We start from the raw sequence: 24,795 nt of genomic DNA on the forward strand, positions 1-24,795 counted from the left end.
TCATGTTGTTGTGTGCGGCGGTCAATCGAAAAAAATAAATACATACAGACTACTTTTATGGAAAATTTCCATTTTCCGAATTTTTGGAGTTACGTAGTGGCCTTTAGAGTGGTTGTCAGGCTAACGCTAGCGGCTATAATCTATGCTACTTATTTGTTGGACTGCCACTCCAGTGACATTTTTTCATGTTTGCGTCTCAAAGCATACATTATGGTGCATTCAAGGACCATTAAAGATTTCAGCTCAAATTTGATACACACATGCTAGACAATCCCGTAAACATGTATACCAAATTTTATGGTATTTCGGCGAAATGGTCAAAAGTTACGGACAGGTACACGACTGCATCGGCGTTCATGTTGTTGTGTGCGGCGGTCAATCGAAACAAATAAATACATACAGACTACTTTTATGGAAAATTTCTATTTTCTGAAATTTTGGAGTTACGTAGTGGCACAGTTGTGATAGCGCAAAGCAAGCAAAGAATGCCAGGGGCTCTGGCGAGCTGATTGTGTGGATTGTACAGTATAACCAGCCTTTTATATTTGCCAGGTGGATGTGAAATGCCTGCGTCAGAGACTGCGCTGTGTGTCTGTCTAGTGAGTGTGTGTGCTATCCTTGACTGACGTGGACGCTGTTTGCTTAACCTCTTCTGGGCTGCACTGCCACGGCCTTGTCAACTTAAGTGTGTGTGTGTGTGTGTGTGTGTGTGGAGCAAAGGTAGCTTTCATTTTTTTTTTTTTTTTATATATTCCCTGCAGTATTTTTGCTAAACAAACCTGCTGAGAGGCTGAGTGTGAGAGGGGTCTGAATCAACACAAATGACTGATATGTGTTGTTTTTTTTCAATCCCACCCCCCCCCCACACATGACCCCCCCTCCACACGCCGTTTTTTTTTCTCTCTCACACGCTGGTATATAATTGTGTGCATCCAAACACCCCAAGAAGAAACATTTAGAGATTGTTTTCAGGCCCTGGATTAATAATTTCATAAATAATCCCAGCATGGTGTATTGTATTGTACTGTATGTGTGTGCATGGGCGAGAGAGAGAGAGAGAGAGAGAGAGAGAGGGTGGGGCGGGGGGTGTTTTGCCCCATGCTTTAGCCTCATCCAACAGATAAGGCCCGTGATTTATGTAACGGCTAAGCTCTTTCATATTGTGTATGTTGTACCTCACAAGAGCATGATGAGCATGCTAGATTAATATTTATTTAGTACAGTCAAATCAAGGATTAAGCAGTCATCGTTTTAGCGCTAATCCACGTCTCTGGTGAGACGCAGAGACAAAGCCCGGGCAGATTAATAAAGACACGGCGTTGCAAAGTCACAATTAGTTGCCAACTCGATCGCTCGCTCGGAAACGGTGCCAACTAAGGATGAGTACTGATATCCGGTGTCGTTATCCGGTGTCTCATTTGGGTGCTAAATGCATCCAAATGCAACGAGTAACTTCCTTTAAGTAAGGCAGTAGTTAAAATTCATTGCCGACCTTAACACGCGAAGAGCAGCGCTCAATTCCAACTTGCACGTTTCTTTGTTGATGACCTTAACACACCAACAGCAGCGCACAGTTCCAACATGGTAAACTTGAACAAGTTTCTTTATCGCCGACCTTAACACACGAAGAGCAGCGCTCAGTTCCAATATTGCTGACGTTAACACGCTAACAGCAGCGCTCAATTCCAACATGGTAAACTTGCACACATTTCTTATCGCTGACCTTAACACACGAAGAGCAGCGCTCAGTTCCAACATGGTAAACTTGCATGTTTCTTTGTTGACGACCTTAACACACCAACGGCAGCGCACAGTTGCAACATGGTAAACTTGCACACATTTCTTCATCGCCGACCTTAACACACGAAGAGCAGCGCTCAATTCCAACATGGTAAACTTGTACGTTTCGTTGTTGACGACCTTAACACACCAACAGCAGCGCACAGTTCCAACATGGTAAACTTGAACAAGTTTCTTTATCGCCGACCTTAACACACGAAGAGCAGCGCTCAGTTCCAACATGGTTAACTTGCACATGTTACTTTGTTGACGACCTTAACACACCAACAGCAGCGCTCAGTTCCAACATGGTAAACTTGCACAGGTTTCTGTATTGCCGACGTTAACACGCTAACAGCAGCGCTCAATTCCAACATGGTAAACTTGCACACATTTCTTATGGCTGACCTTAACACACGAAGAGCAGCGCTCAGTTCCAACATGGTAAACTTGCATGTTTCTTTGTTGACGACCTTAACACACCAACAGCAGCGCACAGTTCCAACATGGTAAACTTGAACAAGTTTCTTTATCGCCGACCTTAACACACGAAGAGCAGCGCTCAGTTCCAATATTGCTGACGTTAACACGCTAACAGCAGCGCTCAATTCCAACATGGTAAACTTGCACACATTTCTTATCGCTGACCTTAACACACGAAGAGCAGCGCTCAGTTCCAACATGGTAAACTTGCATGTTTCTTTGTTGACGACCTTAACACACCAACGGCAGCGCACAGTTGCAACATGGTAAACTTGCACACATTTCTTCATCGCCGACCTTAACACACGAAGAGCAGCGCTCAATTCCAACATGGTAAACTTGTACGTTTCGTTGTTGACGACCTTAACACACCAACAGCAGCGCACAGTTCCAACATGGTAAACTTGAACAAGTTTCTTTATCGCCGACCTTAACACACGAAGAGCAGCGCTCAGTTCCAACATGGTTAACTTGCACATGTTACTTTGTTGACGACCTTAACACACCAACAGCAGCGCTCAGTTCCAACATGGTAAACTTGCACAGGTTTCTGTATTGCCGACGTTAACACGCTAACAGCAGCGCTCAATTCCAACATGGTAAACTTGCACACATTTCTTATCGCTGACCTTAACACACGAAGAGCAGCGCTCAGTTCCAACATGGTAAACTTGCACGTTTCGTGGTTGACGACCTTAACACACCAACGGCAGCGCACAGTTCCAACATGGTAAACTTGAACAAGTTTCTTTATCGCCGACCTTAACACACGAAGAGCAGCGCTCAATTCCAACTTGCACGTTTCTTTGTTGACGACCTTAACACACCAACAGCAGCGCTCAGTTCCAACATGGTAAACTCGCACACATTTTTTTATCGCCGACCTTAACACGCGAAGAGCAGCGCTCAATTCCAACATGGTAAACTCGCATGTTTCTTTGTTGACGACCTTAACACACCAACAGCAGCGCTCAGTTCCAACATGGTAAACTCGCACACATTTCTTATCGCTGACCTTAACACACGAAGAGCAGCGCTCAGTTCCAACATGGTAAACTTGAACAAGTTTCTTTATCGCCGACCTTAACACACGAAGAGCAGCGCTCAATTCCAACTTGCACGTTTCTTTGTTGACGACCTTAACACACCAACAGCAGCGCTCAGTTCCAACATGGTAAACTTGAGCAAGTTTCTTTATCGCCGACCTTAACACACGAAGAGCAGCGCTCAGTTCCAACATGGTAAACTTGCACAGGTTTCTGTATTGCCGACGTTAACACGCTAACAGCAGCGCTCAATTCCAACATGGTAAACTTGCACACATTTCTTTATCGCCGACCTTAACACACGAAGAGCAGCGCTCAGTTCCAACATGGTAAACTTGTACGTTTCTTTGTTGACGACCTTAACACACCAACGGCAGCGCACAGTTCCAACATGGTAAACTCGCACACATTTTTTTATCGCCGACCTTAACACGCGAAGAGCAGCGCTCAGTTCCAACATGGTAAACTTGCACGTTTCGTGGTTGACGACCTTAACACACCAACGGCAGCGCACAGTTCCAACATGGTAAACTTGAACAAGTTTCTTTATCGCCGACCTTAACACACGAAGAGCAGCGCTCAATTCCAACTTGCACGTTTCTTTGTTGACGACCTTAACACACCAACAGCAGCGCTCAGTTCCAACATGGTAAACTTGAACAAGTTTCTTTATCGCCGACCTTAACACGCGAAGAGCAGCGCTCAGTTCCAACATGGTAAACTTGCACGTTTCTTTGTTGACGACCTTAACACACCAACAGCAGCGCACAGTTCCAACATGGTAAACTTGAACAAGTTTCTTTATCGCCGACCTTAACACACGAAGAGCAGCGCTCAGTTCCAACATGGTTAACTTGCACATGTTACTTTGTTGACGACCTTAACACACCAACAGCAGCGCTCAGTTCCAACATGGTAAACTTGCACAGGTTTCTGTATTGCCGACGTTAACACGCTAACAGCAGCGCTCAATTCCAACATGGTAAACTTGCACACATTTCTTATCGCTGACCTTAACACACGAAGAGCAGCGCTCAGTTCCAACATGGTAAACTTGCATGTTTCTTTGTTGACGACCTTAACACACCAACAGCAGCGCACAGTTCCAACATGGTAAACTTGAACAAGTTTCTTTATCGCCGACCTTAACACACGAAGAGCAGCGCTCAATTCCAACTTGCATGTTTCTTTGTTGACGACCTTAACACACCAACGGCAGCGCACAGTTCCAACATGGTAAACTTGAACAAGTTTCTTTATCGCCGACCTTAACACACGAAGAGCAGCGCTCAGTTCCAACATGGTTAACTTGCACAAGTTACTTTGTTGACGACCTTAACACACCAACAGCAGCGCTCAGTTCCAACATGGTAAACTTGCACAGGTTTCTGTATTGCCGACGTTAACACGCTAACAGCAGCGCTCAATTCCAACATGGTAAACTTGCACACATTTCTTATCGCTGACCTTAACACACGAAGAGCAGCGCTCAATTCCAACATGGTAAACTTGCATGTTTCTTTGTTGACGACCTTAACACACCAACAGCAGCGCTCAATTCCAACATGGTAAACTTGCACACATTTCTTATCGCTGACCTTAACACACGAAGAGCAGCGCTCAGTTCCAACATGGTAAACTTGCACGTTTCTTTGTTGACGACCTTAACACACCAACAGCAGCGCACAGTTCCAACATGGTAAACTTGAACAAGTTTCTTTATCGCCGACCTTAACACACGAAGAGCAGCGCTCAATTCCAACATGGTAAACTTGCACACATTTCTTTATCGCCGACCTTAACACACGAAGAGCAGCGCTCAGTTCCAACATGGTTAACTTGCACATGTTACTTTGTTGACGACCTTAACACACCAACAGCAGCGCTCAGTTCCAACATGGTAAACTTGCACACATTTCTTTATCGCCGACCTTAACACACGAAGAGCAGCGCTCAGTTCCAACATGGTAAACTTGTACGTTTCTTTGTTGACGACCTTAACACACCAACGGCAGCGCACAGTTCCAACATGGTAAACTCGCACACATTTTTTTATCGCCGACCTTAACACGCGAAGAGCAGCGCTCAATTCCAACATGGTAAACTCGCATGTTTCTTTGTTGACGACCTTAACACACCAACAGCAGCGCTCAGTTCCAACCCACAATACAAAACATCGTCATTATTCAACTATGCAACTGATTTTGCCGGAATAATTAGGACACTATCGATTTAATTACAATTATTTTTGCACAACATGTTCCAATTGTTTTTCCAGTATCAGATAATATATAAACAACACCCCACCCTCGTGCGAACACACGCCATCACAAACAGACTTTAGCATGTCTTATGTGTCTCATGATGGCTCTGCGCTCTCATTTGGACACACATGCATGAGCAATGAATACTCCTTTCTTAGCATGCAAGCACGTGGGAGTAGAGGGTTAGCTTTGCTTGTGTTCTTTGTTAGCGTACGCTTGTGTCTGCAAATCAAATTACATTCTTTGCTAATTGAGTTAAGATGCCGTGCCGAAGAAAGAAAAAAAGATGAACGTTTTTCTGCAATTTTTTTTTTTTGCGAATCCTGTTTGCTTGTAGTACTCTCAGGTAGGGAAAGACTGTGTATTTTTAAGTCGGGGTTACACATTAAGTAGTAAAAAGTATTCTTTTGCAGGGTTAAATAATTTTTTTCCGTCAAAACAGCAGTTATGCATTGTTTTTTGACGTATTTTACATGTGTAGTACTTGGCTGTGGCCATTAGAGGCACTGTTGAGTCAGTCTGGTATTAAAACAAGAGTGTTACATCCGGAATATACGTCGTTCGAACCTGTTTATGATGCGCCTGACTACAATTTTTATTCAAAGAGTCAAAGCAGGCTTTGCTACACGTCTTATGTCGCTGTGGGAGTTTAATTGACCGGTCTCAAACACGCGGCCCGCGGGCCAAATGTGGCCCGCAGGACACGAGTTTGAGGCCCCCGCCTTGATATGAAAGTTTAATGTTTAGTGCGGCCCGCGCAAGTTTGATATGGATGCTGTATGGTATCATGTACCCAGAAAAAATTATTACATTTAATTAATGTTCATGGTAAAGGTTAAATAACTGTTAATAGTTATCCTCCCTATCCGTGTGGAAGTGGTAAGTTTTGATATGGATGCTGTATGGTATCATGTACCCAGAAAAAAATATTACGTTTAATTAATGTTCATGTTAAAGGTTAAATAACTGTTAATAGTTATCCTCCCTATCCGTGTGGAAGTGGTAAGTTTTTGGCTTTTTAAGTTGAAAGGAAATAACTTGGAGGCTACCGTTTAGGTCGCTAGCTCTCTAGTTTGGGAGTTAGCATGTGTCTCAAGACCCTGCAGTTGCGCAATATGTTGTAAATAAAAAAAAGAGTATAAATGTGACTATAGTCGTGTTTTGTCATGTCTACAGGGCTCTAATAATGCTTTGTTCATTTTAATCTGAAAAAAATAAAATTAAAAATAAAAAAAAAATAAAGGAAAAAAAACAAAAAAAAATCATTTGTCTACCCACCAACTATAAGTTTTTATTATTTGTTGTTTTATTATTATTATTATTATTATTATTATTATTATTATTATTATTATTATTATTATTATTATTATTATTATTATTATTATTATTATTATTATATTTTACTGATTGATTTTCTTTATTCTTGATTTATTTATTTTTCATCTTATTTTGTGTAGAAAAATAATAAGTAAGATATTTGAGAACAGCGGAATGTTTTATCAGAGCTTTTATTGTAGAAAATCGGAACCAAAGCAAAATTTATTAATTTTTCTGTTTTTAATAAATGCGTTTTTTTTTGTTTTTTTTTTGGAAAACCTGATACGGCCCAGTCCCTAGCTCCAGTGGCCCCCAAGTAAATTGAGTTTGAGACCCCTGGTTTAATCGTTAAAAAAAAAACAAACTTATATATGTAAAAAGTGGTGTATTTTTGTGGTTTATTTCTGGTTTATACCTGCCCTAGCGGGGGCGCTGTTACTCCCGAGAGAGTTGATACATTTATAGCAGCTTTCGGAAACTACATTGTCTGCTTCGCTGCTTCACCTTGGAGGGCAACTCCGAGGAACAGCAAAAGGGCAAAAAATAAATAAAGAAAAAGCACCGCAGGGCTGTTGAATTGTATTAAAGACTAGAGAGGGGGATGCCGGGTTTGGGATTGGGATCAGGGAAAAAAAGGGGGGTTCCAAAGCAGATGTGAGAGCTGTTAAAAAAAAGGACGCTCAGACGAGTCATGCTGCGATAAGAGAAAAGACAAGAAGAGCAAAGAGTGAGTGAGAGAATGCCATCCTTACTTCCCCTTTGCCCTCTTTCCTCTCGCTCACCCGGACTGCTGAATGTTAATGGATTTTCTGCCCCCTCATCCAAACACACACACACACTCAAATCCCTCCCCATGGACACTGCTGCATTGTTTGTGGCAGTGCCTCTATTCTTTCAAACTTAATTACCTTCTTGCCTTTTGTGGCATCAGGGGCTGGAAGTTTTTTTTTTTTTCCTTTTCTCCATGGCGGAGGTCGTCACACATTCTTTTGCCTGTGCATTCCCTTAATCTGGGGGTGGGAGGGCGTTACAAGGGGAGGTTATCAGGGTCCAAAGTGGGGAGCTTCTCTCTCTCTTTAGTAACCCCCCCCCCATTTCATTTCATCCTTGTGCACGCGTGCATACATGTGCACAAGTCATAATATTCAGGGGGCATAGGCTGCCCTTTGTTTTGTGCGGTTCATTTCCAATCAACCTTAATTAACTGGAGAGTGTTTCCAGATTGCCGGCAAAAGAAAAATCCCCGTTCGCTCACCCGCCCCCCCACCTCCCTTTTTTTTTTTTTTTTACCCTGCTGTTTTGAGTTGGAGGACGGAAAGAGGGGGGAGAAAAATTGGAGGCATTAGCTATGTAGATTGGCTTCTCCTTTGATGCTGAGAAAATCTTTAGCAAGGACCGTAATTTGCAGACTGTGACCCGGCAGTGTCGGACTATTTATTTGAATGCTTCAGCTTGGTCTTGGTTTGCAATATTGCTGGGGGTTTTTTTGGTAGGGGTGCAACAATTAATGATTCATTGATTATCCAATTAATCCAGAGCTATTTTGGTGTTGGATTAATCTCTTTCTTTTCAAAATGTAAGTATCTTCTGATTTTAGCTTGTCAAAAGTGGATATTTTTTAATTTCATTTAGAGCTGCAAATAATGTCTCTTAGTCGATTAATTTAATGCTTGTTTCGATTAATCAAAATTAATCAGAATACTCAAAGTCCAGATTAATTGAGTAATCGGTCAAATCAATATGAACCGATCGAAATTAATCAGATTAATCAAAGTCCAGATTAATCACATAATAGGTCAAATCAATATGAGCCGATCGAAATTAATCAAAATCCAGATTAATTGCATAATCAGTCAAATCAATATGAACTGATCGAAATTAATCAGATTAATTAAAGTCCAGATTAATCGCATATTCGGTCAAATCAATATGAACCGAACACAAGAAATTTGAAAATCAGTGGATATTTATTTTTTTTTTACATTAAACAAATGATTAATCAAATGCAAAATCGAATAGATTAATCGATTACCAATCGCATCTCTAATTTCCTTCATCATCCATGAAAGCAGATCTATTATGTTTGGGTTTTCGGCAAAATAAATCCATTAACAATTTCATATTGATTTGCTCTATCTAGATCCTAACCCATTACTCGATTAATCGACACAAGCTTCAGATTAATTGACTATGAAAATAATCGATAGTCACATCCTAGTTTTTCAAACATTTTCCCAAGTATGGGATTGGTTTTTTCCAACTTCTTATCGGGCATTGCTTAGCATGTTTGAAATTGGACAACTCCATGACCCGAGGAAGTGTTTACCCGCCATCTTGGATCCTATCTCTCACAGCATCAACATAGCCTTTGGTCAGCAACTTTAATTTTGCATATCTTGATGGTTTTTTTTGGGGGGGGGGGGTGGAAGCGAGGGTATTTCCGTCATCAGCTAGGTATTGTCTTTCACTAACAATGACTTATCAGGTACGGACCTGAGGGCAGTTGGGTGTAATGTTACCTGAGCAGCCAGCAAGGCCAATTTACCTGTCATCAGCCTAAAGGATAGGGGCTGCATACCTGCTCTTGGGGGAGGGGGGGGGGGGGGGTTCTTTCTATTCTTTTCACTTCTTGACCTCTTACTAAGCTAGCCCCTTGTAGCATTTTTTTAGGATAGTTTGACGCTATACTCCACAGGGGTCACTTTTTTGGTTACTTCGGAGAATATCAGAGTAGGTCTTATTCCTGTGATGTGTTCAATGTCGCTTGTTTATGTGGCTTCTCGTTGCGGTGGTATGACTTTGACGCAGCGATTCTTGGCCATTCACCACCCTCCATAGTATCGACGCTAGGTTTGTGTTTTAGTTAGCCAAGATTTGCATATGTCTTACATGCGTTTAGTGTTTTACAACAATGGTAATGGTTTTATTTCATTTGAACATGCATCAGAGTACAATTGAATGCATCACATAATCAGTTCACAGTTCCACATGTCCAAAAGGAGTAGGAAGAAGCAAAGCTTATTAAGCTTATTCCTACCCCTCCATCTGGTACTTTTACAATCAGTAACTATTACATTTGTTCACTTCCTGCTTTCCTAAGTTTTTTTTATTATTTTTGTCATGTATTATTATTATCAATTATTATTTTGTCATGTATTACATTTGTTCACTTCCTGCTTTCCAAATATAGTTTAAGTTTTTTTAATAATTAAAAAATATATATATTTTATTTTTGTCATGTATTACATTTGTTCACTTCCTGCTTTCCTCATGTAGTTTTTTAAAATTATTTTTTAAATGTTTTTTTATTATAATTTACAATGACAACCCATTATGTCATTGTATGGTCATATCACCTCGTACTTTGGTAACGTGACAATAAAAAAAATAAAAATGAAAAAACTATATTAGGAAAGCAGGAAGTGAACAAATGTAATACATGACAAAATAATAATAATAATAATAATAATAATAATAATAATAATAATAATAATAAATGACTAAAATAAAATAAAAAAATTAAAATAAAAAAACATAAAAAGATAATAAAAAAACTTAAACTATATTAGGAAAGCAGGAAGTGAACAAATGTAATACATGACAAAATAATAATAATAAATGACAAAAATAAAATAAAAAAAAATAAAAATAAAACATTAAAAAAAAATCTATGGTCATATTACCACTTTAGATCAGTAACTGTTTTTTTTAATTTTATTTTATTTTTTATTTTTGTCACGTAGCAAACAAGGAAACATTTAAATCGTAAAAGACAAGTGTTGCCTCAGTTTAGGCTTTTCTTCCCTCGGGCTGCAAAGAAGAAGGATTGCATGCTAACTAAAAAATGGTCACATAAATGTCATTCCCATTTCCAATTTGCTCCTGTTTTCTTTTTAAGACACAAAACCCGGACTTAGCTCTGTGATAGAATGCATGTGTGCAGAAAAGCAGCCAAAGGAAGACGATTCTTTTGTTTTTTTGTGTGTGCCCCAAGCTTATTTATGCACGGCGACAAATAAACAGACCTAATTAGACCGGAGTTGTTCCATTCATGTCGGTTGACAGTGGGAGATGGATGCACGGTTTTTCACCGCAACCTCTGCTTTTGTTTTTGGTTAACACCGGTTGACATTTTGATAGAAGATTTGGTGTTTGACTGCGAGGTTGACCTCAAAAAATCGTTTGACTTCTCGACATTGTGCGTTGATACAGAAGATTACGGGTTAGTTACGGAAAAAAAAGCAAAGCGAAACCAGTTGCGTTAATGCGATTTAGACGTGAAATAAGAAACACAGACGGCGATGTGACAACATTGCAATTACAGGTTGTTGCGTGCGTCAGGCCGAGACTGCAACTTATGCGTGATGGATTGACAGGAGGAAAAAAAAAAACAGAAGAAGACCGTGACAAGCGACAGAAGCTCGGTTTAAGTCTGAAATACCCTTGTCTTGTTTTTTTTTTTTTTTTTTTTTTTTTTTTAGCTTTGTGCTCAAGTTACACAACATGATTTATGACCTGATTCTTCTGCTAACTTTTATGTAACGCGTGCATCGGATCGTCTGATTATCAAAAGCATGTCAATGTGACTTTTCTGATTAAAAGTTTGGAAAAAAGCGCTTTAGATTTGCTGTTGAAAAGCAGATGGATGGAAAAGGGGGTTTGAGCTCGAAAAAAAAGGAGGGGGGAGATGAAAAACAATAGACCGAGGAACCCCTCGCTCCTATTAGAACATGCAGTGTCCACAGAAGAAATTCCTGGGCTATTATTTGCCTCTCACTGGATCTGATCTGCCACTTTAATTACCTGAGTGGACTGTATGTGTGTGCATGTGAAAGCAAGGGGACATGCTTAATTAAAAAAAACAGAGGTCGGTGTAGCTGAGGCCATTTCTTTTCATCTTGCAAGGAAGGAGACTATTTCACCCCCCCACTCTGTATATGTATGCACGGCGTTTGTGTGTTGCTAATAGGATATTCGGCATGCAGATGTTTTTCACATGCATTGCATGTAAACAACTGCTAACCTACAAGCGCCAAATGTTCAAAAATGCATTGGTTTATCCATTAGTGCACACTTTTATCCATTAGTGCACACTTAAAAGTGTGAGACGCATTAACCTCAGGCTGTATTTCACCTCGACAATCAAATAAGCAGTGAAATGACAGAGTCGTAAATCCTGTATGTTACGTTTGGCCTCTTTGAATATGTGCACACGGCTAACTCAGAGGAAAATTATGAGAATCCTGTTGGATTTAAAATTAGATAAAAATTTAATTTAATTTAATTTAATTTAATTTAATTTAATTTAATTTAATTTAATTTAATTTTTAAATTTTTTTTTAAATTTTATTTTAATATTTTCCAGTAATTCCTCCCACATTCCAAAAACATGCTAGGTTAATTAGCGACTCCAAATTGTCCATAGGTATGAATGTGAGTGTGAATGGTTGTTTGTCTATATGTGCCCTGTGATTGGCTGGCCACCAGTCCATGGTGTACCACCGCCTCCCGCCCGAAGACAGCTGGGATAGGCTCCCTCATGAGGATAAGCGGTAGAAAATGAAGTATTCTTTAAGTATCCTAAGTATAATTGAGTGTTAGGTTGCTGTGTGATGAAGCGAATTAGAAGTTTTCCTCCTGTCATTCACACCGTGTCCTAGTGGTTGGCGTGTCGGCAACATAGTCAGGAGTGGTGTACCCCGCCTCTCCCCGGAAGTCAGCATACCAATGGATGAATGAAATTTAATTCTAATTTTATATAATTTTTTTTTTTTCATTTTAATATTTTCCACTCAGTCTGAGTGGGTCACGATACTTCCCAAAATGTTCCCAGTTTTCCAGACATATTTGAACTGAAGCTTTGCATCCTCCATTCTTGTACACTTTATTTGCACGAAAGTATTATTATTTTATTATTTATTTATTTATTCGCACCTCATACTTCGGTATGTGACCGAAAAATAAATAATAAATAAATAAAAAATATATAATTTTTTAAAAATAATTTAAAAAAAATTAAAAAATCTTAAAAAAAAATATTATATCAGAAAAGCAGGAAGTGAACAAATACAACAGTAAAAGTACCATGATTTAATAAGCTTTGCTTCTTCCTACACTCAATTGTAACCTGATACATGTTCAAATAAAATTAAATAATTACCATCAATTTTGCCAAAAGATTAATTTTCCCTTCATGAAATTAAAATTCACTCTCTCACATGTGCTGCAACTGTTCGAAAACATCTTGTTTCTAATACGTGCTGACAAGCTGTGGTTAGATTTGATCTTCATGCTCTTTTGCTGTGTTATGCTGTGGTCCACAACAACAAGAAACATCAGTAAAACAATGCAACTAATATCATATAATTATACTGTTTTTAATTTTTATTTGACATTTAGCGTACCATATTAGGGTCTAAAGCCAAACCAAACCATTGTCTTGTACAGCAGGGGTGCTCAAACTGAGGTTCAGGACCTAATTTGTTGTGTGGGTTGGTTTTCCGGAGTGTTATTTATCATAAAATCAAATTCCGAATGTCTTTTATTCTTATTAAATATGCAATGCATGCAATGTGTCCTCAAATCGTGTGGTTGGAATCCCTGATCGAGAGGAACATCGGTGTGACCGAGACGCAAACCGTTGCAAACACTGTGTTTCATGTTGTGATAACGTCACGCATTCCTGCAGTAGTAACACATATTTATGGCTTGTTTGAACATGCGGCTTGTTTAGAACGTAAAGCAGCTCATTGCTACTAATTTCTCCGCAATTACAAGGGTGACTTCATCGGGAGACAGGCGTGAGCTTGTAGTTTTATTTTTTTTTGGGAGGGGGGGGGTTCTGTCGTGCAGGAATAATTGTCATTTCTCATAGCAAGTTAGCACAATTTGCATCGCTCAGCTAAAAAAAACTTTTGTCATTATTATTATTATTGATTATTATTTTGTCATGTATTACATTTGTTCACTTCCTGCTTTCCTAATATTGTTTAGGTTTTTGTTACTTATTTTTTAAATGTTTTTTTATTGTATTTATTTTTTTATTTTTGTCATTATTATCATTGATTATTTTGTCATGTATTACATTTGTTCACTTACTGCTTTCCTAATATAGGTTAACTTTTTAAAATTATTTTTTTAATGTTTTTTTAATTATTTTATTTTACAATGACAACCCATTATGTCATTGTATGGTCATATCACCTCGTATTTTGGTACGTGACAATAAAAAAATAAAAATGAAAAAAACTATATTAGGAAAGCAGGAAGTGAACAAATGTAATACATGACAAAATAATAATAATAATAATACATGACAAAAATAAAAAATAAAAAAATAAAAAAATATATTAAAAAAATAATAAAAAAACTTAAACTATATTATGACAGCAGGAAGTGAACAAATGCAGTGACATAAATGGGTTGTCATTGTATGGTCATATCACCTCGTACTTCGGTACTTTGGTACTTTTACGATCAGTAACTGTTTTTTTTGTCACATGCGTAAAAAAATTTATTAAATAGGCTAGAAACGGAGAAAAAACATAATTTCTTTTTTAATCTATCACTAGTCCTCATGGAATCATCTCTCGGATATGTCAGATTAGACATGCTTATAGCGCGTACACACACACACACACACACACACACACACACGCAAACATACTCGCACGTTTGATTTCATTCCTCACGCTTTTACTGTCCCTCCCACTGGCTTTGTTTGGCCCTGGATTGGTGCGGATTAATCCTCTAATTGCTTTGTAGCTTTGTCGTGAGCCAGCGAGAGAGAGAGAGAGAGAGAGAGTGAGAGTGGCAAAGACAGAATTAAGCAGCAGGTGGATGAGGTTAAAGGTCAATATGGCCCTTTTTAAAGCTCTCTTTGAATGTCATTACATTTACACGCAAGGTACCTGAGAAGAGAAGGTGGGCAAGGGGCGGGGGTACACCCAGCCAATCACAGGGCACATATAGACAAACAACCATTCACACTCACATTCATACCTATGGACAATTTGGAGTCGCTAATTAACCTAGCATGTTTTTGGAATGTGGGAGGAAACCGGAGTACCCGGAGAAAACCCACGAATGCACGGGGAGAACATGCAAACTCCACACAGAGATGGCCGAGGGGGGAATTGAACTCGGGTCTCCTTGCTGTGAGGCCTGCGTGCTAACCACTTATCTACAAACAAACATTTTAGATGTAACTAGGCACTCCATTGCATGTTTTTTTATTATCATCTGAAATGTGAGTACACCCTTCAAATTTCAAAGACAGTATAGCTGTATTATGTAGAATATTGTACATCGGAGTTTTGATGGCCGTGGGTGGAATTGAACTTGTGTTTCCTAGGTGTGAGGTCTACACGCTTAGTTAAGTAATTAATAAAGCTAATATCAATATATAATGTAAGGACAACATCCAAAATACATTGGCTTTGTCCAAAAAAAAACAATTGTTTGTAAACCAAAACACCTTTCCGTACACCTTGGTTTTCAATGAAAATTATTGCCATAGATATGCCTTGGTTATCACACCAAACACTGCACTTGACAAGCTAGTCGAGTGCCAAAACAGGCGTCCCTGGATTGGTGCCTCAGTCTCTGACGGATAGATGGTTGTTTTTACATTGGGACACTATAGACAGATTCCAGCCAGGGAATTTATGAATTATCTTTATTACATGGGTGGGTTATTTGTTAACAGCACGCTAAATAACTCTGTATCTGTTCTGAACCTCAGTCTCCTAGCTGTGAGGTCTGCGCGCTAACCACTCGACCACCGTGCAGCCCGGTTCTCAAGCAGTTTTTGCTTATTAGAAATTGCTGTCTCGATATGTCTCATTTGTTTTGTTTTTTTTATTACAAAATGAAATAAGCATTATCTGCGGTAATATGTGTGGGCGCATTTGATGCGTCCCTTGGTAAAAACGCAAGGAAATAAAGGGTCCGGAGGATTGATTACAAATATGAGATTGGCATAAAGGAGCTAAATATATGCTGTCTAATTAACTCCTGTTGTCAAGTGACTCCTTCAAATCAAATCCACTTTTGGAGTGCCGGTCCTGAAGTGTTCTTAAAACTTCCACGGAAGCTGATCATCCTTTCTGCTCTACTCAGGTCCCTGCCAGGCCGGATGAGATGAGATCCCTATGTAGAGGTCGTCATGGCAACTTGTGACTCTCCCCATATGGTCTCATCACGGCAGCAGGAACATGGTGGCCAGAGGCTGGATGCTGCTGAGGAGAACTCCGTTGTGGCCATGGAGACAGGTGTCACCCACAGCAACAACGCTAATAACAACCAAACGTCACCTGTAGCCAGAGAGATGGAGAACGGCCTCGGAGAGCCCACGGTCAGCCCGCTGAGGTCCACGGCGACCCCCACTTTTGTCAGTGCAACCATCGACTCCGTGACAGAGCAGAGTCGGAGAGAAAGCTTTACAACCGGTAACAAAGGGAGTGTTACCGGGACTTTACCAGGAGCAGGAGGAGGAGCAGCTTTGGGTTCGGACTGTTCGGCCCCTGCCACATCTCCCGTGGCGCCGGCGAAGGAGATCCCCTGCAACGAATGTTCCGGCTCCTTCTCCAGTTTACAAAAATACATGGAGCACCACTGCCCCAACGCGCGACTGCCTACCACGGGAGGTCATGAAGATGTCGACGAACTCGAAGGGATGGTAGGAGAGGAGAGCGACGATGAAGAAGAAGCGGAGCGTACGGTCGATGGAGGGGAGCTAAACAGCGAAATGGACGAAGAAAGCGATGTGGAGAACTTGTGCGGTGAGATCATCTACCAGCCGGATGGATCTGCCTTCATCCTGGAGGATTCCAAAGAGCAGCGTGGCAACCAGGGAGGGCTCCCTGGGGCTGTCCATTTCAGGGGCCTGCTATCCTCCCAGAACTTCCCCAACGCCCAGTCCGCCACCGGCCAAAGCGGTCTGAGCCATGGGGGGGAGCGGTTGGAGCAGCCTGCTGCACCCATGTCCTTCTATCCCCAGATCATAAACTCCTTCCACATCGCCTCATCATTGGGGACTAAATCGTCGGTGGCCGACCCGCCCTCCTTATCAAATACCTCAACAGGAGGGCGGTCGGGCGCCGGTCCCGTGTTGCACAGTTTCCGTGTTTATGACCTCCGCCACAAGAACGACAAAGACTATCTAACGGGGGATGGTGCAGCCAAAAACTCCTGTGTGTCCAAAGATGTCCCCAACAATGTGGACTTGTCCAAGTTTGAGGGCTGCGTGGCCGACGGTCGGCGAAAGCCAGTGCTCATGTGTTTCCTGTGCAAGCTCTCATTTGGCTATAGCCGTTCCTTCGTGACACACGCCGTCCATGACCACCGCATGACCCTGAATGAGCAGGAGCAGAAGCTGCTGAGCAACAAGCACGTCTCCGCCATCATACAGGGCATCGGCAAGGACAAAGAACCTCTTATAAGCTTTCTGGAACCAAAAAAAACCCCTGTATCTGTGCTATCCCACTTTCCCTCACCTGCCAATTTCCTAGGGCCGGACACCGGGCTTCGCGGTTTGTGGAACGCTTTCCACAGTACTGGGGAGAACACCGATTCCCTTCAGGCGGGGTTCGCTTTCCTGAAGGGTAGTGCCAGCAGCTCCTCCAATGACCAAAATCCCCGAACCCAAACCATGCCAAAGGCTGAGACCAACCCAAACCTCGGGGGAGGGGCTGGTGCCCATAGAACCTCCAGCGGGAGTTCTGCTGCTGCTGCTGCTGGTGGCAACATGGACGCCCGGAACTCTAATAGTGACAGTCGGGGCCACATTAGGGACACGTGCACTTTGCAACCCAATGGGCCGGACCTGAGCCACTACCCGCTCGTGAAGCGGGAACCCGGTACAGTTGGAGAACAAAGTCCAGAGCAGGATGACGATGGTTACTCCAACGGTGGTGGAGTAGACAATGAAGTGGACGAGGAAGACGAGCAGGCGATGAGCGTAGTTCTGAAAGGCCAACGGGCCAATAGCACCAGTAGCAAAGATTTCCCTCTCTTAAACCAAAGTATTTCCCCCCTTTCCAACAGTGTGCTAATGTTTAACAGCGACAGCAAAGGTTCTGCATCCACTTCCTCTTCTTCTTTGCCCATGTGCGAGAAGCTGGAGATGGATAAGTCTCGTCTGTGTGCTGCCCTGGCAGATGCCCGAGAGCGGGAGACCAGTAATGACTTGATGACCGAAGCCGGACGGGAAGGGTCGTCGCCATCGTCCCACCCTCTTGACTTGATGATGATTCGTAGGGATGACGAGAGTCCCGGACCTCCTCATCAACACGCAGGAAATCCGAGTACCCCCGGAACCCCCGGTACACCCGGTACCCCCGGTCCGGGCGAAGGTTCCCCAGGAAGCGGTGTTGAGTGTCCGAAGTGTGACACAGTCCTGGGATCGTCGCGTTCTCTCGGAGGCCACATGACCATGATGCATTCGAGGAACTCCTGCAAGACGCTAAAGTGTCCCAAGTGTAACTGGCACTACAAGTACCAGCAGACGCTGGATGCTCACATGAAGGAGAAACATCCGGAGTCCGGAGGATCGTGCGTTTACTGCCGAACAGGACAGCCTCACCCTCGTTTAGCCAGGGGGGAAAGCTATACTTGTGGATACAAGCCTTTCCGCTGTGAGGTCTGTCCAATTTTATTTATCATATCTGACAAGAACATAATAACAATAATAATCAAAATATACTCCTCAGTCTTATTTCACTATGTCTAATTTTTAGGTATGCAACTACTCAACCACCACCAAAGGCAACCTTAGCATCCATATGCAGTCGGACAAGCACTTGAACAACGTCCAAACACTCCAGAACGGCGGAAGCGAGGTGCAGTACAACCACAACCATGCCAACACAGTAGCCAACGCGGGACTCGGCGGAGGATGCGGCGCACCGTCGCCATCCAAACCCAAGCAGAAGCCGACTTGGCGATGTGAGGTAATGAAGTCAACAGAGTACCATTGTAGTACACTGAGATGTAATACAATGAGATAGTTATTTCACTCTGCGTCATTGGGTAATTTTTTTTCACCGCAAAAACCATGTGACCTGGAGTCATTTAAAAATGTGTCACGCATCCTAGCATAACCTCACTTGAAATAATGTAATATTTCTACAAATGGACTAAGTCACGCGTCTTTTTTTTTTTTACGACAGGTTTGCGACTATGAGACCAATGTGGCACGAAACCTGCGAATCCATATGACGAGTGAGAAACACATGCACAACATGATGCTGCTGCAGCAGAACATGAAGCAGATCCAGCACAGCCTCCATTTGGGGTTAGCACCGGCCGAGGCGGAGCTGTACCAGTACTACCTGGCTCAAAACATCGGCCTGGCGGGCGTCAAACTGGAGAACCCAGCTGGCGGCGGCGGTGGCCCTGATGCCCAGATGATGGGCATCAACCCCTTCCAGCTCGATGCTGCAACAGCAAGTGCTCTTGGATCTGGGCTTGGTAAGTAGAACTGGAAGTTAACTTTTTCTTAATCAATTTAATGCAACTGGTGGAATCTGTCTATAGTGTCCCAATGTAAAAACAACCATTTATTCGTCAGAGATTGAGGCACCAATGCAGGGACGCCTGTTTTGGCACTTGACTAGTTTGTCAAGTGCAGTGTTTGGTGTGATAACCAAGGCAGCAATAATTTTCATTGAAAACCAAGGTGTACGGAAAGTTGTTTTGGTTTACAAACAATAGTTTTTTTAGACAAAACCAATGTATTTTATATGTTGTCCTAACATTATATATTGATATTAGCTTAATTAATGACTTAACTAAGCGCATAGACCTCACAGCTAGGAGACCAGGGTTCAATTCCACCCTCGGTCATCTCTGTGTGGAGTTTGCTTGTTCTCCTTGTGCATGCGTGGGTTTTTCGGGGACTCGAAAGGCAACAGATACAGTTATTTAGTTTATTCTGTTAACAAATAACCCACTCATGTAATACAGATAATTCATAAATTCCCTGGCTGGAATCTGTCTATAGTGTTCCAATGTAAAAACAACCATCTATTTGTCAGAGATTGAGGCACCAATGCAGGGACGCCGTGTTTTGGCACTTGACTACCTTGTCAAGTGCAGTGTTTGGTGTGATAACCAAGACGGCAATAATTTTCATTGAAAACCAAGGTATACGGAAAGTTGTTTTGGTTTACAAACAATTGTTTTTTTGAGACAAAGGCACTGTATTTTGTACGTTGTCCTTACATTATATATTGATATTAGCTTTATTAATGACTTAACTAAGCGCATAGACCTCACAGCTAGGAGACCAGGGTTCAATTCCACCCTCGGCCATCTCTGTGTGGATAGGTTCCAGCAACCACGCGATGAATGAATGAATAATGTAACTGGTTTGAATGTGGGACCCATCGTCCTTCCTTCTCCAGCAGATTTCTGCAACTGTGTGTTGGCACGTTAAGCCTTCACTCTGTTCCCTTCACTGTAAACTTGTCAAATCGCCCGTCAACAACCTTGTGGCGGCAGTTTGTTCATTTCTTTGATTCATTTATTCAACCAATTGATCCCATCTGTTATTATCAGTGTTTTTTTGTTTAGTATCTCCTCTGTTCATTTGCATTTTTATCTCTATCCTTTTTTTCCCTTTCCCCTTATCTCTAGTCTCATATTGTCTCTCCGCCATTGTCTCCTTCTCTTTGACCCCTCGCTGATTAAAAAATGATTATGAGACGCCACATGAGAGTTATTCTTAATCTTTCATTTGTAATTTTCTTAAATCAGTTTAATCCCTACCACCCCACCTTTCCACACACACACAATGGAGAGAACACACATAACACACACATGCTGGCACACAGCAGGAAGTGGATTCCCGTAGGAGCGAGGGAGATTTAACAATGACCCTGCAGTGTTACACACAGTGTGGAGGTCACAGCCCAGCCAGCAGATGTACTCTTGGTGATTTACACTGATAACAAGCAGCTCCCTATAGCGACTACAGCTGTACATAAGGGTTTGCATGGTGGCGGCGGGGGTTGTTTTATGCTGTGGTTAAATACCATGGGTAGAAATTGTAACGGTAATGGTTTTATTTCATTTGAACATGCATCAGATTGCAATTGAATGCATCACATAATCAGTTCACAGCTTATTAAATCCTACCCCCCCATCTGGTACTTTTACAATCACTAACTGTTACATTTGTTCACTTCCTGCTTTCCTAATATGATTAAAGTTTTTTTTTATTTTTTAAAAATGTTTTTTATTTTTGATTTTATTTTTGTCATGTATTATTATTATCGATTATTATTTTGTCATATATTACATTTGTTCACTTCCTGCTTTCTTAATATAATTTAAGTTTTTTTAAATTATTTTTTTAATGTTTTTTATTTTTTATTTTTTTCATGTATTATTATTATCAATTATTATTTTGTCATGTATTACATTTGTTCACTTCCTGCTTTCCTAATATAATTTAAGTTTTTTTAAATTATTTAAAAAAAAGTATTTTTTATTTTATTTTTGTCATGTATTATTATCGATTATTATTTTGTCATGTATTACATTTGTTCACTTCCTGCTTACCTAATATAGTTTAAATTTTTTTTTTTTTTTTAAATGTTTTATTTATTTTTTTATTATTTTTTTATTATTATTTTGTCATGTATTACATTTGTTCACTTCCTGCTTTCCTCATATAGCTTTTTTTATTTTTATTTTTTTTACTTTCACGTATGGTCATATATTGTCATTGTATGGTCATATCACCTCGTACTTCGGTACTTTGGTACTTTTACGATCAGTAACTGTTACATTTGTTCACTTCCTGCTTTCCTAATATAGTTTATTAGTTTTTTTTATTATAGTTTTTTTTCTTTTTTTAATTTTATTTTTGTCACGTACCGAAGTACAAGGTGATATGACCATACAATGACATAATGGGTACCGTAGTAACTGTCATAACTGTCAATATAGTGATATAGTGAACATCAACTGCTTGTATTGTTTCTTGAATTGGCTCATCGTTGTGCATTGTTTGAGTCCCTTACTCAATCCATTCCATAGTTTGATTCCACATACAGAAATGCTACGGCTTTTTAACGTGGTTCTACATCACTATACAACACACAACACACTGATTGGTACAATATATAGCAGAAATATTTCAATTTGTCCTCTTTGTGCTCCAAATAAAGTGTTAATTTATGCGTTTTGAAAGCGTAGACAGAGGGTCAATGATGGGATCAAACAAATTACATTTTTATGAGTGGTGTTTTTTTTTTTCATTTTCAGGGCTGGGTGGGCAGAAGAAAGTCTTTTCAAATCTGTGTGTGTGTGTGTGAGAGAAAGAAAAGCCCGCAGCTTTAAAAGCGTTGTCCCACCACCACCGCTGAGAGGAGTAATTAAAGCTACCTGATGAGCGAGTTAGCAACTTGAAAAGGATGATTGTAATTGATCCTGATTCAATCCTATTAGGGCTTTTTTTTTATAGACGAGACTTTGTAAGGAGCCCTAGTCGTCTGTGAGGGTTTATTTTATCAAATCCTTTTGTGTAAAAGAAGCCCGCATGGAGGACTCCCTACTGTCGACTCCCATTCCTTTCACTATATTCGCTATTCATTTTGCTGCTTTTATAGTGTTTTATACACAAAACTACTTCCTGTTGCGCCGTGCTAACATGACATCTTTATTGACTTTCTTTTTAGCGAACAGCGACCTATCAGCGGAGTTGCGTCTCGCCAGTGGTCAACTGATGGCCGACGACCTCTCGCTGGTGTCCTCAGGTGCAATGGGTGGCATGTCCTCATCGGACCCGTGCCTCTCGTCCCTGTCGCCGCCTATTAGCGACCCGTCTCTGCGCCTCTACCAGTGCGCCGTGTGCAACTGCTACTCCACGGATAGCCTGGAGGCTCTTAATGCCCACGTCAACACGGAGCGTTCGCTGCCCGAAGAGGAGTGGCGCTGCGTGGTCGGCGACGTCTACCAATGCAAGCTGTGCAGCTACAACACGCAGCTCAAGGCTAACTTTCAGCTGCACTGCAAGACGGACAAGCACATGCAGAAGCATCAGTTGGTGGCCCACATCAAGGAGGGAGGCAAAGCCAACCAATGGAGATTAAAGTGCGTGGCCATCGGTAACCCCGTGCACCTCAAGTGTAACGCTTGTGACTACTACAGCAACAGCGTGGATAAACTGAGGCTACACACCACCAACCAGAGGCATGAGGCTGCGATACGACTTTACAAGGTAAAAACCCTCCCTCCATATCATTGTTTACATCAAATGATCAGTGAATCATTCAACAAGTTGGGAAAACCTTGCAATGCACGACAAGGAGGGCTCGCTAGAATCAAGCTAAGTTTAGTTTCATGCTTTTGTTTATGAAGTCTTATCTGAAGTATTAAAAGTTCCCATGAGAATGGGGCGACTAAGATGGGGAAGGTCACTGCCTTTGCAGAGGATAACAGCTGGCATTGTTGTTAAATATTAATCAAGTGTTTCAAATAATCGGAAATTAATTTTTTTGTTTTTTTAGTCAGCACTCTAAATAATGAGTCAAGAAGAACCACATGGGAAGTGCAAAAAAGTAAAAAAAAAATACATACAGATATAATTGAGTGGGGCCATGTTTTTTGTGAGTATTAATCTGAAGATTAATTAATCGTCATAGTATTTAACGTATAACAAATGAATTAAGAAATAATAATCCATCTCAAGAGTAATCTGTGGCTGATTCATAAATTCAGGCTTTTTTGGGGGGAATATTTAAAACAGTTAATCTGGAAAGCATGTCCATTACATTATTTCATTCGTCGATTAATCTGAAACTTGTTTCGATTAATTGAATAATTGGTTAAGCCCTAAAGGGACCATGTTTGGTCCACAACTTATCAGAAAAACAAGTAATCAAACACCAAAATAGTCGTCAGTTAATTGGATAATCGATTAATCATCGATTAACTGTTGCAGATTGAGTTGAATGCTGTTTTAAATGCGGTCCCGAAGAACTTTTTGGTTAGAACATTTCTATTTTAGTCAATATCTGTAAACAAACCAGCCCAGTACCCGATTCCATGGAATAATTCTGTTCTCATTTTTGGGAATATTTAAAACAGTTGACCTGGAAAGAATGTCCGCTAGATTATTTTGTTCGTCGATTAATCTGAAACTTGTTTCGATTAATTTAATAATTGGCTAAGCCCTCGAGGGACCATGTTTGGTCCATAACATATCAGAAAATGAGTAACCAAAATAGTCGTCAATTAATTGGATAATCGATTAATCATCGATTAACTGTTTCAGATTGAGTTGAATGCTGTTTTAAATGTGATTTATTCCAAGCAACTCCCAGATATTTTATTAATACAAGCTCAAGAACCCTTTAACAACCCCCATTAGGACAAACAGTCCCAAAGAACTTTTCGGTCAGAACATTTCTATTTTAGTCAGAATCTGTAAACCAAGGCCAGCCCAGTGCCCGCTCAATGCACCCTCTGCACCGCAAAACCTCATCTACCCACCCACCGACCCCACAGGCCTCAACAAATGTGTTCCACAGATGAGGATTTTTAATGCCTCTGGCACAAGTCCCACTATTTTACCCTTGGACATGTGCTACATGTGCTAGTAAAGCCAAGCGAGTGGGAGCGAAGGCAAGGAGTGGTAGAAAAAAAAAAAATCATTTCTTTTATTTGACCAGAAAAAACACCACCTCTTTCATGTATTGGCAGAGGTGAAAAGCACATGGGAATGGAGGTAGCTTGGCCCGGCGCATAAAAGATCCGAGTGTTGATGACTTCACCATCTGTTTTTTTGGAAACACAGAAAATCTTTATGGCATGGGAAACCATTTGAAGATACAAAACAAAAAGCATATTCAGGAGATTTTTTTTTATGACTGCTTTGTAGCACAGACGGAGCACTT

At 40.9% G+C, this 24,795-nt stretch overlaps 1 protein-coding gene across 2 annotated transcripts in view; it reads left to right on the forward strand.

The window, feature by feature from the left end:
• Positions 1-24,795, forward strand: part of zfhx4 (zinc finger homeobox 4) — a 120,368-nt gene that overhangs the window by 16,827 nt on the left and 78,746 nt on the right. For both annotated transcript variants that reach the window (XM_058059539.2, XM_058059540.2), the window contains 4 exons: positions 16,010-18,530; positions 18,628-18,840; positions 19,060-19,360; positions 22,576-23,117. In XM_058059539.2, coding sequence (XP_057915522.2) covers positions 16,056-18,530; positions 18,628-18,840; positions 19,060-19,360; positions 22,576-23,117 — 3,531 coding nt within the window. In that variant the 5' untranslated portion in view covers positions 16,010-16,055. The remainder of the gene's footprint in view (positions 1-16,009; positions 18,531-18,627; positions 18,841-19,059; positions 19,361-22,575; positions 23,118-24,795) is intronic.

The sequence above is a fragment of the Doryrhamphus excisus genome, linkage group LG5 (assembly GCF_037039965.1).
Source record: "Doryrhamphus excisus strain RoL-2023G ecotype Guam linkage group LG5, RoL_Dexc_Guam_v1.1, whole genome shotgun sequence".
In the NCBI taxonomy this organism is placed as follows: Eukaryota; Metazoa; Chordata; class Actinopteri; order Syngnathiformes; family Syngnathidae; genus Doryrhamphus; species Doryrhamphus excisus.